The sequence below is a fragment of the Salmo salar genome, chromosome 15 (assembly GCF_965601325.2).
Source record: "Salmo salar chromosome 15, fSalSal1, whole genome shotgun sequence".
NCBI classification, from domain to species: Eukaryota; Metazoa; Chordata; class Actinopteri; order Salmoniformes; family Salmonidae; genus Salmo; species Salmo salar.
The window spans coordinates 65,989,081-66,005,869 of NC_138305.1; the positions used below are offsets into that span (position 1 = coordinate 65,989,081).

The 16,789-nt window shown below is 41.4% G+C and overlaps 1 protein-coding gene across 1 annotated transcript; it reads left to right on the forward strand.

The window, feature by feature from the left end:
- Positions 1 to 760: 760 nt before the first annotated feature.
- eif2d (eukaryotic translation initiation factor 2D) lies at positions 761 to 14,541 on the forward strand. Its single transcript, XM_014145366.3, has 15 exons — positions 761 to 1,009; positions 10,119 to 10,309; positions 10,401 to 10,484; positions 10,584 to 10,674; positions 10,822 to 10,929; positions 11,811 to 12,058; positions 12,401 to 12,518; positions 12,659 to 12,704; positions 12,900 to 13,006; positions 13,096 to 13,254; positions 13,372 to 13,461; positions 13,657 to 13,752; positions 13,846 to 13,966; positions 14,081 to 14,255; positions 14,372 to 14,541. The coding sequence occupies exons 1-15, from the start codon at positions 954 to 956 to the stop codon at positions 14,443 to 14,445; spliced, it is 1,764 nt and encodes a 587-aa protein (XP_014000841.1). The 5' UTR covers positions 761 to 953; the 3' UTR covers positions 14,446 to 14,541.
- Positions 14,542 to 16,789: the final 2,248 nt, after the last annotated feature.

A 16,789-nucleotide genomic window follows, 5' to 3' on the forward strand; every position in this document is an offset into this window, starting at 1 on the left:
ATTTGTTAAAGGCAATGGTATTGCTGTTGTGATTAGTTGTGTAGTTTTGGGTACTGGTAGTTAGGAGTACGGCAAACACCTTATTTATTTGGTTCCTCAATATACATTTACCATATTACAATGTAGGCTATGTGTTACAGCATTACTTTTGGTGTCCCCCTCAGGAATTGCTCTTGAGAAAATTTCATGTAATTGTCCCCTCCAAAGTTGATATCAGATTTTCGCCCCTGGGAAGGGTACCAACAAATTTCACAGCCGAGGTTGTGCAAGAAATCCTGTCGGTGGATGTTCCTCCTTCACAGGAGCCCGAGGCTGTGTAGGGATTTATTTAGGATAATTAACTGGGTGGTTCAAGCCCTGAATGCTGATTGGCTGCCAGCCGTATACCACGGGTATGATAAAGCATTTATTTGTATTGCTTTAATTACGTTGGTAACCAGTTTATAATAGCAATTCGGCAATTGTGGTATATGGCCAATATACCATGGCTAAGGGCTGTATCCAGGCCTCTGCGTTGCATCGTACAAAAGAAAAAACGTTAACCGTTGAATATTGGCCATATACCACACCCCCTCGTGATTTATTTGTTAAGTGGACTGATTGAAGTGGAATGGGTTTTGTTAATTTGTGTTTAATTTTGTATGTCGTTTTTTTTGTTTCTTTTAAAAACTCCGTCCAGATGGTGGCGGTAATGAATTGGATGCCAACTGCCGTTAAACCCCATCAAAGAAGGTAGCTATGTTGAAATATTTCTTAGGAACTAACTAGCAGCAATGGCAGAGTCTTGTCGGACGTATTTTATGATGCACCAAAATGGACACGCTGCTTTCCATTTCTAGTGCTGTATTTTAATTTTTTTTACGAATAAACTTGCGAAATGTGGGTTTAAACTTAGTAAATATTTGAATACATCTCAGGAGTAAGAGCTTTAATTAACGACGGTCAGATTTACGATGTTTTCGAAATCGTTCCGTGTCAAGTCCAACACAGTGATCAAAGGATCCGACAGGTGAGGAGAGTCCCTTGTTCCATTTGCTATAGACTGGCAGGGTAAACCCGTCTTAGGTTTATTTCTGTATATCACAGCAGGTTTTTGGACTCGGTCAGCGGTTTCTACCTGGTTAAGTACAATACCATTGGAAATTAATGTTGACAGTTAGATTCCTAAAACTGAAGTTAAATTGTTTTGCTGCTTCCAGTTGAGACAACATTCAGATAAATCGCCCAATAGCACAGTTAACATGTCCAAATCAATAGCCAATATGCAGAAACAGTTAGTGATATTGAAGACTTAAAATGTACCATCTACACATACATGGGAATAAATAGTAACCGTATTACTTGTATTTATTAACTGCACACGCACCAAAACTGTCTACGGGTTTTGGTTTTAATACGTTCCAGTTGTCAATGGGAACAACATCCTCAATTCACTTCCTGATGAACCCAGTCACCCATTCAGTGTATACGTCAATACTATTCTCAGAGGCGATAATTCACTGATATTTACAGTGCATTTAGAGATGATTCAGACCCCTTGACTTTTTCCACATTGTTATGCTACAGCCTTATTCTAAAATTGATTAAATAGCTTTTTCCCCTCATCAATCTACACACAATACCCCATAATGACAAAGCACTAATAGGTTTTTAGAAATGTTTGCAAATGTCAAAAATGAAATATCACATTTACATAAGCATTCAGACCTTTTACTCTGTACTTTGTTGAAGCACCTTTGGCAGCGATTACAGCCTTAACTCTTCTTGGCTATGATGCTACAAGCTTGGCACACCTGTATTTGGGGAGTTTCTCCCATTCTTCTCTGCAGATCCTCTCAAGCTCTGTCAGGTTGGAGGGGACCGTCGCTGCACAGCTATTTTCAGGTCTCTCCAGTAATGTTGGATCGGGTTCAAGTCCGGGCTCTGGCTGGGCCACGCAAGGACATTGACTTGTCCAGAAGCCACTCCTGCGTTGTCTTGGCTGTGTGCTTAGGGTCGTTGTCTTGTTGGAAGGTGAACCTTAACCCCAGTCTGAGGTCCTGAGCGCTCTGAAATAGGTTTTCATCAAGGATCTCTCTACTTTGCTCTGTTCATCTTTGCCTCGATCCTGACTACTCTCCCAGTCCCTGTCGCTGACAAACATCCCTACAGCATGATGCTGCCACCACCATGATTAACTGTAGGGATGGTGCAAGGTTTCCTCCAGATGTGATGCTTGGGATTCAGGCCAAAGAGTTCAATCTTGGCTTCATCAGACCAGAGAATCTTGTTTCTCATGGTCTGACAATTATTTAGATGCCTTTTGGCAAACCTCAAATGGATTGTCATGTGCCTTTTACTGAGGAGTGTCTTCTGTCTGGCCACTCTACCATAAAGGTCTAATTGGTGGAGTGCTGCAGAAAGGGTTGTCCTTCTGGAAGGTTCTCCCATCTCCACAGAGAAACTCTGAAGCTCTGTCAGAGTGATCATCGGGTTCTTGGTCATCTCTCTGACCAAAGCCCTTCTCCCCCGATTGCTCAGTTTGGCTGGGTGGGCAGCTCTAGGAATAGTGTTGGTCGTCCTACATTTCTTCCATTTAAGAATGGTGGAGGCCAATGTGTTCTTGGGGACCTTCAATGCTGCAGAGATTTTTTTTTCGGTACCCTTCCCCAGATCTGTGCTGCGACACAATCCTGTCTCGGAGCTCTACGGACAATTCCTTTCGATCTCAGGGCTTGGTTTTTGCTCTGACATGCACTGTGAACTGTGGGACCTTTTATATAGACCGGTGTGTGCCTTTCCAAATCAAGTCCAATCAATTGAATTTACCACATGTGGACTCCAATCAAGTTGTATAAACATCCCAAGGATTTTCAATGGAAACACGATGCACCTGAACTCAGTTTTGTGTCTCATAGCAAAGGGTCTGAATACTTATGTAATTTTTATTTATTTTTTAATTAAATTTGCCACCATTTCTAAACCTGCTTTCGCTTTGTCATTATGGGGTATTGTTTTTAGATTGAGGGTTTAATTTAAAAACAATCCAGCGTCCCGAGTGGTGCAGTGGTCTATGGCACTGCATCTCAGTGCTAGTGGCGTCACTACAGACACCCTGGTTTGATTCCAGGCTGAATCACAAGCGGCCGTGATTTGGAGTCCCATAGGGCGGCGCGCAATTGGCCGGTGTAGGCAGTCATTGTAAAGAAGAATTTGTTCTTAACTGACTTGCCTAGTTAAATAAAAAAATAATTAAAAAAAAGACTAACATAACAAAATGTGGGAACGGGTCTCATAACTTTCCCAGTGCACTGTATTCATCTGTCTAGGTTGGAACTATTGCGGTCAGAACTTGTGGCAAACGGGACTCCATTTGATGACAGCGGTCATTTGATGACATCTGAGAGTGATGGTGAGTGAGAATGACAAGTCATTGGCTGACAGCGCATCATCTGCTGCCTAATGACAGCGCTGTGTCGTGTGCTGTGGGGAGTGATCTTCAAGAACACTACAGAAAAAAGATCCGGCAAACAGCGAAGCACACGGGCATCTCCCTCCCACTCGCGCAGCTGCCAAACTGACACCGCTGTTAAGCAGAGAGCGCAATGACTAGAGTCCATTTGCACTTGGCCAAATCAATTCCATTAATTAATGAAATCATTGTACATTTACTCTAAACCATTAACAGGTCCGTCGTGACCCATACTTTAAGAAAGGCTGATCTAGACTCTTCCAAGAGCTGGCCACCTAGCAATCATGGGAGAAGTGCCTTGGTCAAGGAGGTGACCAAGAACACTCTGACAGAGCTCCGGAGTTCCTCCTGGAGATGGGAGAACCTTCCAGAAGGACAACCATCTCTGCAGCACTCCACCAATCAGGTCTTTATGGTAGTGGACAGTCGGAAGCCATTCCCAAGTAAAAGGCACATGACAGCCTGCGTGGAGTTTGCCAAAAGGCACCGAAAGAACTCTCCGACCATGAGAAACAAGATTCTCTGGTCTGATGAAACCAAGATTGAACTTTTTGGCCTGAATGTCAAGCGTCACGTCTGGAGGAAACCTGGCACCATCCCTACGGTGAAGCATGGTTGGTGGCTGCATCATGCTGTGGGGATATTTTTCAGCGGCAGGCCTGGGAGACTAGTCAGGATCGAGGGAAAGATTAATGGAGCAAAGTACAGAGATCCTTGATGAAAACCTATTTCAGAGCACTTAAGACCTCAGACTGGGGCAAAGGTTCACCTTCCAACAGGACAACAACGTCCCTACGCACACAGCCAATACGACGTAGCAGTGGCTTCGGGACAAGTCTCTGAAGGTCTTTGAGTGGCCCAGGCAGAGCCCGGACTTGAACCCGATCCAACATCTCTGGAGAGACCTGATAAAAGCTGTGCAGCGACGCTCCCCATCCAATCTGACAGCTTGAGAGGATCTGCAGAGTAGAATGGTAGAAACTTCCCAAATACAGGTGTGCCAAGCTTGTTTTTTTTAAAAATACTTTTGCAAAAATGTCTAAAGCTGTTTTTGCTTTGTCATTATGGGATATTGTATTGATTGAGGATCAATTTTAGAATAAGACTAACGAAATGTGGAAAAGTCAAAGGGTCTGAATACTTTCCGCGTGGACAGTATGTATTAGGGGGGAATTGGGTTGTGTGTGTGTGTGCTGTTGAAACTACCAACTCAAAAACCACATTGAAACTGGAGGTATTTTTACAGCATTGGTTAGAGAACAACCCGCAGAAGACCAACCGCTATGTTTTGAAAAGTATGGGGTTACCAAAACATAAAGAGGAATTCACCACGTCAATCATTCATCGATTATCACTTCAAATTAAATAGTGCGAGAGGGGGGAGATGAGGTTGCACATCCTGTTTTAAAACTAACAACCCTCCAACACTACACATAATATGTACATCACTGGTTAGAGGACAACTTGTAGAACACACACCTTTGGCATCGATTCACAGGTGTCTTGGGTAAGTCTATAAGAGCTTTACACACCTAGGTTGTGTGATATTTGCCCATTTATTATTATCAAAATTCTTCAAGCTCTGTCAAGATTTTGGGGATCATGGCTAGACAGCAATTTTCAAGTCTTGCCATAGATTTTCAAGCAGATTTAAGTAAAAACTATAACTTGGCCACTCAGGAACATTCACTGTCTTGGTAAGCAACTCCAGTGTAGATTTGGCCTTGTGTTGAAGGTTATTGTCCTGCTGAAAGGTGAATTCCTCTCCTAGTCTCTGGTGTAAAGCAGACTGAAGCAGGTTTTCCTCCAGGATTTTGCCTGTGCTTAGCCCATACCATGATGCAGCCACCATCACTGAGTAACTGCCTCATTTGTGTGATGTGTTGTTGGGTTTGCCTCAAACATAAGGCTTTGCGTTGAGGCCAAAACATTTTTTTTTGCAGTATTACTTTAGTGCCTTGTTGCATACAAGATGCATGTTTTTGATTTATATTCTGTATATTTGTATTCTTTTCACTCAATGTTGATCCATCCTAATTTTTCTCCTATCAAAGCCATTGAACTCTGTAGGTGTTTTAAAACCACCAAAGTTATCATGGTAACATCCCTGAGCAGTTTAATTTGTGTTCTGCAATTCTGTTCAGAAGGATGACCATCTTTGTGTCTGGGTGGTCTAATACATACTGTAGTTACTAACTTGACTAGTGATGCACCGATATGACATAAGATGGCTCCAGAGCAGAAGGCAGATGTTTTATGTGCCCCCAACCGATCGTGTATTTTTTTGTTCGTTTATCTGCGTTGTTTGTAACTTATGTTTTTGCTATTTCTGTACATAATGTTGCCGCTACCGTCTCTTATGACCGAAAATAACTTCTAGACATCAGGACTGCGATTTCCCACCACAGACTAGTAGAATCCTTTTTCTTCTTTCACTACTCTGACGAGCCCAAGGCGGAGGATATCCTGTTATGGCTAGACGTTCCGCTAGCGGAACATCTCGACAACATCCAGTGAAATTGCAGAGCGCGGAATTCTAATTAAATTAGAAATATTTAACTTTCATAAAATCACAAGTCTAATACATCGAAATAAAGCTTACCTTCTTGTTAACCTCTATGGGGCAGGCGGGACGAATTCGTCCCACCTACGTAACAGCCAGTTGAATCCTGTGGCGCGATTTTCAAAACCTTTGAAATGCTATTACTTCAATTTCTCAAACATATGACTATTTTACAGCTATTTAAAGACAAGACTCTCGTTAATCTAACCACACTGTCCGATTTCAAAAAGGCTTTACAACGAAAGCAAAACATTAGATTATGTCAGCAGAGTACCAAGCCAGAAATAATCAGACACCCATTTTTCAAGCTAGCATATAATGTCACAAAAACCCAGAAGACAGCTAAATGCAGCACTAACCTTTGATGATCTTCATCAGATGACAATCCTAGGACATTATGTTATACAATACATGCATGTTTTGTTCAATCAAGTTCATATTTATATCAAAAACCAGCTTTTTACATTAGCATGTGACGTTCAGAACTAGCATACCCCCCGCAAACTTCCGGGGAATTTACTAACAATTTACTAAATTACTCACGATAAACGTTCACAAAAAGCATAACAATTATTTTAAGAATTATAGATACAGAACTCCTCTATGCACTCGATATGTCCGATTTTAAAATAGCTTTTTGGTGAAAGCACATTTTGCAATATTCTAAGTACATAGCCCAGCCATCACGGGCTAGCTATTTAGACACCCGGCAAGTTTAGCACTCACCAATATCAGATTTACTATTATAAAAGTTTGATTACCTTTTGTTGTCTTCGTCAGAATGCACTCCCAGGACTGCTACTTCAATAACAAATGTTGGTTTGGTCCAAAATAATCCATCGTTATATCCGAATAGCGGCGTTTTGTTCGTGCGTCCCAGACACTATCCGAAATGGTAAATCAGGGTCGTGCGCATGGCGCAATTCGTGACAATTTTTTTTTAAATATTCCATTACCGTACTTCGAAGCATGTCAACCGCTGTTTAAAATCCATTTTTATGCCATTTTTCTCGTAAAAAAGCGATAATATTCCGACCGGGAATGTCCATTTAGCTAAACAGAGGAAAGAAAACAAAGCTTTCGGTCGACGCGGGCACGAGCCTGAGTCTCACAGTACTGTAACCAGCCACTACCCAAACGCGCTACTTTGTTTCAGCCAGAGCCTGCAAAGCCACGATTCAGCGTTTTGCCGACTTCTGAGAGCATATGGCAGCCGTAGGAAGTGTCACGGGACAGCTAAGATCCTCACTCTTCAATAAACAGAGACAAGAAGAACGACACCTTGTCAGACAGGCCACTTCCTGCATGAAATCTTCTCAGGTTTTTGCCTGCCATATGAGTTCTGTTATACTCACAGACACCATTCAAACAGTTTTAGAAACTTTAGGGTGTTTTCTATACAAAGCCAATAATTATATGCATATTCTAGTTACTGGGCAGGAGTAGTAACCAGATGAAATCGGGTACGTTTTTTATCCAGCCGTGTCAATACTGCCCCCTAGCCCTAACAGGTTAATCCAGCCACCGTGTCAGATTTCAAAAAGGCTTTATAGCGAAAGCAAACCATGCGATTATCTGAGGACAGCGCCCCATCATACAAATGCATGACAAACACATTTCAACCAGGGAGGTGCGACACGAAAGTCAGAAATAGCGATATAAAAAATGCCTTACCTTTGATCTTCTTCTGTTGGCACTCCAAAAGGTCTGTTACATCACAAATGGTCCTTTTGTTCGATAATGTCCTTCTTTATATCCATAAAAACTCAGTTTAGCTGGCGCGCTTCAGTCAATAATCCACTCAGTTTCCCTCCGTCAAAATGCATACAAAATGAATCCCAAATGTTACTAATAAACTTTTCCAAACAAGTCAAACAACGTTTATAATCAAACCTTTAGATATCCTAATACGCAAATAAACGATACAATTTAAGACGGAGAAGCGTTATTGTCTTTACCAGAGATAAACAAGAAAGAACGCGCTTTCCTCCACGCGCTTGGAAACACTACTGCCAAAATGGGAGCCACCTAGAAAAACTACAATTTCTGGGTCATTTTTCCAAAAACCAGCCTGAAACTCTTTCTAAAGACTGTTGACATCTTATGCTTCACGGAGTCGTGGCTGAACGACGACAATATCCACATTCCACATCAACCATCAAGGGGGAACGAGGTCTGTATGTTCCATACAGGTGGCCCAACAACTCTTGATATGGGCCCTACCCCATCTGGCCTCCCTACAAGCCATTCATCTCCCAGGCAAGGTGAACGAGGTGGATGATAATTTAATGAAAGCCTACTGGATGATAACTTGTTTTTAACTAGGACAGAATAATTTATAACTGACTTTTTCCGACATAACATAGGTACAGCAGATCCCCTTATTGTATGGGACACTTAAATGTGCCTTTGGAGGCCATGCAATTCAGTACTCATCGATAAAACAAAAGATCAAGAGTCCATATTAACAAAGGGAATTGAATGACTAACAGTACAGTTAGATAGCAATAAAAACTGTACAATAGAGCTTCAGAATAAGTTACAGGAAAAACAAAAAGAAATGGAGGAACTTATTCAATAAAGATCCAGTGTAATATTTTATTAAAAATCAAGCGAACTGGATGGATTATGGGGGAAAAAATGCACAATTCTTTTTCAATATTCGAAGTTTCACCTTACAACAGGACAACAACCCTAAGCACACAGCCAAGACAACGCATGAGTGGTTTCGGACAAGTCTCCGAATATCCGAGTGGCCCAGCCAGAGCACGGACTTGAACCCGATCTAATATCTCTGGAAAGACCTGAAAATAGCTGTGCATCTATGCTCCCCATCCAACTTGACAGATCTTCAGAGGATCTGCAGAGAAGAATGAGAGAGACTCCCCAAATACAGGTATGCCAAGCTTGTAGCGTCATACCCAAGAAGACTCGCGGCTGTAATCGCTGCCAAAGGTGCTTCAACAAAGTACTTTGTAAAAGGTCTGAATACTTATGTAAATGTGACATTTTCAATACATTTGCAGAAATGTCTATGAAATGTCATTATGGGGTATTGTGTGTAGATTGAGGACACTTATTTAATCTATTTTAGAATAAGGCTGTAATGTAATTAAATGTGGAAAAAGTCAAGGGGTCTGAATACTTCACAGATGCACTGTATAGTCAAAGGACCTTACATGTTCTGTTTAGAGGCGAATTGGCCAAATACTCCGTCTTATTGGGAATCAAATTGATTCTCAATTGCGGTACGTACGGTTCTTGAAACCTAAAGATCTCTACTTTTATATCACATCAAAATATACACTTACTGGACACTTTTTAACTGGTTTTAACACAATTGCAGCCGACAGTGTTTTTCAGTGACCACACGTTTGTGGCGTCAGTCTTCCGTTTACACACAGGTGTTTGGAGATGCAGAAATCTATTTAGCGCTGATATGCCTGTCTTCCATCTCTTTTCCGTGAACAAGTGCTTTAACATGGAAATATGGCTGTGTGGTAACCCTATGAAGGTGTGTAGTAATTAAACATTTTGTTTTTTTGAAAATGATTTCTCACTGATATAAGGAACACAATCTTTTAATATTTCCAAAACATTACTGGAAGTGATGCCTGTTCACATTTAGAGAAAGCGTCGGGGCTCTTAACAAAAGTCCCCCATGAAATGCGTATTGAGCCCCCTTCGTCAATAGACGCTAAAGATATTTAGCGTCTATGATTAGTGTAGATGGGTACCTATCTGCTCTTATTAGCAACGCTGGAGTATTTACACTGCAGTGTTGCTCGCTATTGTATTGGGTTGCACAAAAACTGTCGCTGGGAAGCCAGAAGTTAAATCAAATTTCAACTTACTGTGCCGGTAGCTCGAAGGCCGGCAGATGGCGATGAAGCGACTAAATATCGCCATCTGCCGGCCTTTGGGCTACTGAAGATTATTGCATACATCTAGGTTTTGGATATCTGACCTGTTCCATTTCCTACTCCACCACTAAGGTGCAGATGGTGGTTGTAATTCAGTTATTATAGGCTTGTGGAAATGAAAGCATAACAACATTTCCTGAAAACTATTTCAGATAATATTTCATATCGCCTCTCACCTTAGGAGGAAGCTGAAAGCTGACATATCCACAGCCTTTCCCTCTCTGTCCGTGGAGGAACTGTCCGAGTTGGTCCCAAACAAGGAGGAGCTGAATGTAGTGAAGATTTATGCCCACAAGGGAGATGCAGTGACCCTCTACATGCTTCATAAGAACCCAGTGTTCTTTGAGCTGGAGAAATGCCTCTATCCCACAGGTAGTGTTACAGTCAAGTGGCAGATGCACTGACCATATAATTCAGGAAAAAAAGGGAAATCTTGACTGTACAGTGTCTTGTTGTTTTTCAGTGTATACGCTTTGGCATTATCCCCATGTCTTGCCAACATTCACAACATGGCCTCCAGTGCTACAGAAGCTGGCTGGAGGGGCAGGTAAGGTTATTTGTCTTATGTAAAACCTGGACTAATATTAATCAATGTATCAGTCATTAACATGTATTCTGAAACTCTATCCTCCCTGCTCCTCCACAGATCTCATGCTGCCTGGAGTGGTGGTGCCTCTAAGTGGTCTCCCAGAGGTGAAGAAGGGGGACTGCTGTGCTGTTAAAGTTGTTAGCAACAGGTAGGGCTAAGCCATACATCAGAAGGAAGTTGATCGACTGAAGCTGTTTGTGGTCACTAATTGGCTATTACCGCTGTCTATAATGAACACATTGACAATGACAGGCTTCATATTCTTTCTCACAACGTCCTGGTTGTTTGTTTCCAGGGCTCCCATGGCAGTGGGCACTGCCACCATGTCCAGTGCTGAGATGAGGAGCTTGGGCATGAAGGGCAGAGGGGTGTCAGTCCTCCACACCTACATGGACAGCCTGTGGTGAGTGCCTGGTCAACCTCAACACACACACTGAAGCATGGTCAGACTGTCAATTACTATAACCCTGACACATTTGTTTGTCAATAGCTAGTTTTTCATCCAGTTGGGGACAGATTTTAATGTGAATATTCTAAAATCCACATAAAGAAAAAAGCATTTTGTGCGTTTCCACCCAATGAACTTGTTGCGAAAGAAAAGAAATGTACATGATGACGTAGTGCAAACAAAATATTATTTTTTGCTTAAGTTTTCATGTAACAAATAAAAACCTAAAGTTCCATCACATTTTCAACTCTACCGATAGTTTTGTCACAAACTGTTGCATTGAATAGCCTACTCTGGCCTTGGCATGTGTGCTCTAGAAGATACAGTGCGGGTAGGCTAGTCTACATGATGATATTATTATGGTTGAGGGCGAGAATAATATTTTTATTTGTGAAATGGTAGTCCAGCATCATTCAGCAGGTCACCAGAATAAGACCATTGATATTTATTGGGAAAGGGTCATCAAGATCACAGTGCACTTTCACCACCCTGTGAAGTCTGTAGCCTAGTAAACTGCATGGTTTCCCGAGTCATAGTCGGAGGACGACCATATAATCGCGTGACTTCAAGTCTACTTCAATATTATATTATATCAATATTTGTGCATAAAGTCGTTTCCACCACCATTTATTGCATAATTAATTTTAGACACAAAAAGATCCCACCATGTCGAACGAACAGATTCTGTCGACATTTATAAAATTGTAACGAAACTTCCTGTTTCCATCACAGCTGTCGTGATTTTTTTTATTTTTTATACGGTATGACTTTACTCGCATAAACTGTGGATGGAAACCTGGTTAGTGTTACACTTTTCATTTTTTTATTTTTTTTAGGGCATTTGGAGACAAGTCTGGTCCTCCCTCCATTCCTGATATGGACACTGAGGGTGTCGAGGCAATGTATGGAGAAGAAGAGGAGGATGATGAGGCAACAGAGGGGGATGAAGAGGAACCGTGTCCCAACTCTGATGGTGACAAGGCCACAGATGCCCCCTGTCCTGGTATCCAGGAGCTCAGCCTGGCTGACAGGGAGGAGGGGGAGCACGGGAAAGAGGAAGGAGAAGACCTGAGAAGCCCACAAGGTAGCTATTACTGCTCAACTGGAGATCCAGGGAGAGGAGAGTTTGGCAGTTATTATATGTATCCATGTGTTTGGGTCTAAGGGAATTGAGAAGAGTTCTGTTTTTTTTGTTACTCTAGTGTTCTGTCAATATGTAATTCCAACACAATTACTTTGTCCTTAATAAATCAAAATCCTAAAACAAAGAGATTGATGGCAAACATATTTGATGTTAAGTGTCTTTCTTTGAAAGCAGGTATCTTATTGCATATGAGTCATGAATTGACCAAAAAAAAGAGACATGTTTGTGATATATATATATATACTGTAATTGTATCTCACAAACATAGTCCTGTCCTTACAGAACAGATGGATGCCCTGCTGCTGCAGTGTTTCCTCCAGGCACTCAAGAGCAAAGTGAAGAAGTCAGAGCTCCCCCTGCTGACCAGTAGCTTCCTGCGCATCCACATGTTCTCCTGCTGGTAAACACTACTCGGGAACATTGAGTTTCCCACTGACATCAGTGCAAAATAGTTCTGTGCATCTGGCCTATCTCAAGTTAGGATTCTGCTTAAAAGAAGTAGCTTTGAATTGAACACTCATATGAATTGTTGTTTTACAGTCCAAGTGGAAAGCAACTTGACATCAAGAAATCAAGCTATAAAAAGGTAACCCCTGCCTTAGAATAAGAGTTGTCCTCGACTTAACTTGTAAAATACATTTCATTTCATAATGCTATGATGTTTCTAATAAACTTGAATTTTGGAGACAGGATGGCAAAACCCAGACATTTTTAATTTGACTATCCATCAATGATCACTGAATTATCCTTTTAAATCCTAAATCTAATGTTTTGTCCCCAGTTATCCAAGTTCCTTCAGTGCATGCAGCAGCAGCACAGCCTGGTGAGGGTGAAGGAGCTGAGTAAAGGGGTGGAGAGCATTGTAGAGGTTGACTGGAAGAACCCAGAGTGAGTATAGCCTCTTCCACCTACGACATTTATGAAGGGACTTGAGATTAGCAATAGTGTTTTACTACTGTCTTTTCTGCTGCATCTAGACTGCGCTCCTTCCGCACCCCAAAGGATCCTGGGATAGAGGAGGCCTCAGTGGAGGTGGGAGGAGCAGATGGGGAGAAGCCCTACCATCCCCCTGAGATCACTACCCTCTATAGTGTGTCCTCTCGTCTGGAGCCTCTGTTTCAAGATGCCAAGAAGAGGTGAGTCTGGGTACATGCCTGCACGCGTTAGTGTGTTTGTAGTCTTTTTTTATTTTTTATGTTTTAATATATATATTTTTTTGTGTTATACTGACATGTATGTGCTCTCTCTCAAAGGAAAGGAACAGTACTCCAACCAGCGGAAGTGAGAGCAATCATCACAGATTATGTGAAGAGGAACGAGCTGGTTGATGAGAATAATAAAAAGTGAGATGATTGCGTGGATTCAAAGCTTTCACTTTCATTCATTATTTGAGACATGATTTTATGATTTGAGACGTTCAATATCCAGTTGTTTGGGAGATGCACTGCTAGCGCAAATATGCCCCAAGAGAGTATCTGTTCAAGGTGGTAGCTATCAACAATCCTATATTAACACAGTCTGTGTGAACTCTCCACCAGTTATGTCATCATTAACCCGATCCTATGTGACTGCCTACTGGAGAAGTCAGAATACCAGGAGGTGGAGGCACTCAAGTGGGATGACCTTTTCAGCAGGTAAACAGCTATGGGAAGTGAAACATTGGCCTGAAGTCATGCTGCATCACTGGCCTTGGATTATGATTTAACACCACCATCTTGTGTCCATAGGACGCTATACAAAATGCAGCACTGCCACCAGCTGGTGTTCCCTGGCCAGCCACCCATAGTAAAGAAGGGCCACATTGAGCCCATAGACATCTCTGTGGCCTCCAGGGGCTCCAACAAGAAGGTACACCCATGACAACATGTTTACGAACTCATGTTTTAAAGCAACACTCCTCAATCTTTGTGATTTTAATAAAATATCCTTCCTTCCGTCCATCCCTTTCTCCCTTCTCTTTAGGTGACTATGATAAAGAACCTGGAGGTGTATGGTCTGGACCCCATGGCTGTGTCAGTCGCCCTGCAGCACAGAGTCCAAGCCAGCTCAGCTCTGAACCCGGTCCCCGGCTCCAAGGACCGAGTCCTGGTCCAAATACAGGGAAACCAGGTCCAGCAAGTCTGCAAACTTCTACTAGGTTCGCAAATATGTCCTTTTGGAAACCTCAGTCTTGTAATGTCTTGATTCCGTCTCTTGATTTAACAGGTGTTTATGTGCATAATTTCTAAGGCTTTTTCACGCTTTATTTTGCAGACAAGTATCAAATTCCCTGCAAGTACATCCAGGGACTAGACAACAAAGTTCAGAAGCCTGGGAGGAAGAAATAGAAGTTCAATATTTCATCAACAAGTATGTATAGATGTGCAAAAAAGCCCAACAACAACAAATTGTTTATCATTCATGAAATAAAGTCTACTCCAGGATTTGGCTAAATTGGTGTTATTAATGTTACAATACACTACACAGTTAGAATATGACCTGGCCAAGCATCATCCTCTGGGTCTATGGGTGGGGTTAACAATACCTGACATTGGGCATTCTGTGACCATGGCTGCTTATGACAAAATGACCAAGTCATTAAAATATGACTGCCCTGTGTTCCGTAGAAACAGCCCTCATTAACGATACAATGCCCAGAATTTCTTTGACAGAATTACCAGGCTGAGAAAGTGAAGGAAGTCTCTGACTTGCATCCAGGCTAACATTGTGCTCTCTGTAGCCTTAAAATGAGGACACCTGTTTCATTGAATAGGCCTTATTATTGTACATATAGCAAATTGGCAAGGAATGGTTTGATATTATTTTAGGATCTTTATTAATAAAAAAACGAAATTATGCTGATATGAAGCAGATATTTTGCCGTACATGTATATGACATCTGCTTTGACTACATTTTCTACTGAATGACTGAGTGTGGGATGCTACATGTAAGTGTCCACACACACAATTCCATAGTGACAGACAGAATGCAATAACTTCTCTGACAAAGTGTAGGTTGTTAGAAGTACTGCTTTGTAACTGTTATTACACTGCAAAATCAGTAGCTAAGCAGTAAACATGTCATATTTACACTTTTGGAAGATTTTAATCATGGTAAAATACTGTGGTCAAGAGATGGAGCGTTTCACCAAAACCTACCACCGCATAGTTCTGTAATTGAGTCACTGGTGAATTTCCATCAAAGGCTTTACAGAGGTGAAAAGTTATCAGATTAAATATATATCCTATTATACATTATCAGATTAAATAGATAGCTTTGATTTCCTTAAAAAAAAAAATCATTCAAATGTATTGGTAAAGTCCTTCCAAATGTGGTAGTTTAAAGCAAAACATTTATAGCCCATTTGAAAATGAAATATATTTTCATATTGAAGAATTGTATTAAACTTTGTCAGAATATAAGCACATTTAATACAATAGTAACTAACATGTTTTAAATGCCTTTGGCCCAATTCTATACAGTATATTTCATATTTACAGTGCATAGTGAAGGTCTACACACCCCTTGCGCAGTTCGCATTTTGCCGCCTTAAAATTAAATCTAAAAAGGATTACATTTTATATTTTTCTTACCGGTCTACGTTATTTTCTCAAAGTGAAGGAAAATGTGAAAATGTTCCAAAAAATATTTAAATGGAACAGCTGTGAATCATTTTGAATAAGATTCCACAAACCTTGCACAACTCTTAGGACAACATACAGGTAATTGCCAAAATAAATTATGTTAATAGGGTGTTGGGCCACCATGAACTGCCAGAACAGCTTCAATGCGCCTCTGGAACTCTATTGTAGGGATGCGACGCCATACTTCCACAAAATGCTTTCTCAGGCAGGCCCTAAGCATGATGAGATTTTAATGAATTACTTAACTCAGGTACCACACCTGTGTTGAAGCACCTGCTTTCAATATACTTTTTATCCCTCATTTACTTGAAGTGTTACCTTTTATTTCCATTGTTTTTGTCAATTGCTGTAGTTCAGTAAATTTGGTTGGGAGTCATTGGACAGCAATATTCAAACATTGTCTCAGATTTGTTTAAGCAGCTTAAAGTCAAGACTGAGACTGGACCGTTCAGGAACACTCAACACCTCTTGGAAATACATTCTGGTGTGTCTTTGGCATAACAATGTGTGTAATTGTCCTGCAGAAAATCAATCCCAGGATTAGGTTTTCAGAAGACTGAGTATGGTTGTCCTCTAAGTTTTTACTTGGGCTTTGCTCTGTTATTTATTTTGATCCTGACAAAAACTCCCCAGCTCGAAGTAAACAATCACACAGCATCTGATGGAGACAGACAGGTCGAGTGGTGAGAGATGAGCCCCTCTCCTCCATCAAGGGAGTCACTCGCCCGCCCAACTGGTCATTCTCGCCTGTCTTCCTTGCAGAAGTTGACTGCGTACACTAAAGCGCTCCTCAACTCGACTGGATTTCTGTTTTTCTTACTGAACCGTTCTCAGGAGAACCGTGAGGTTAACACTGCCAAATGTAGGACTTCAACTTAAAAGGTTTTGCTTAGAGTAGAATTAATCTTCTACTCGTCAGTCTCCGTTTAGCTAGCACCACACGGCTTGCTATTGGTATTAGTTTAGTCATTGCCGCTGCAAGGCTTTAGCCAACCAGCTGCAAGGCTAGCTAACCGTACTAGTACTACACAGCAACGGTAGTGTTGC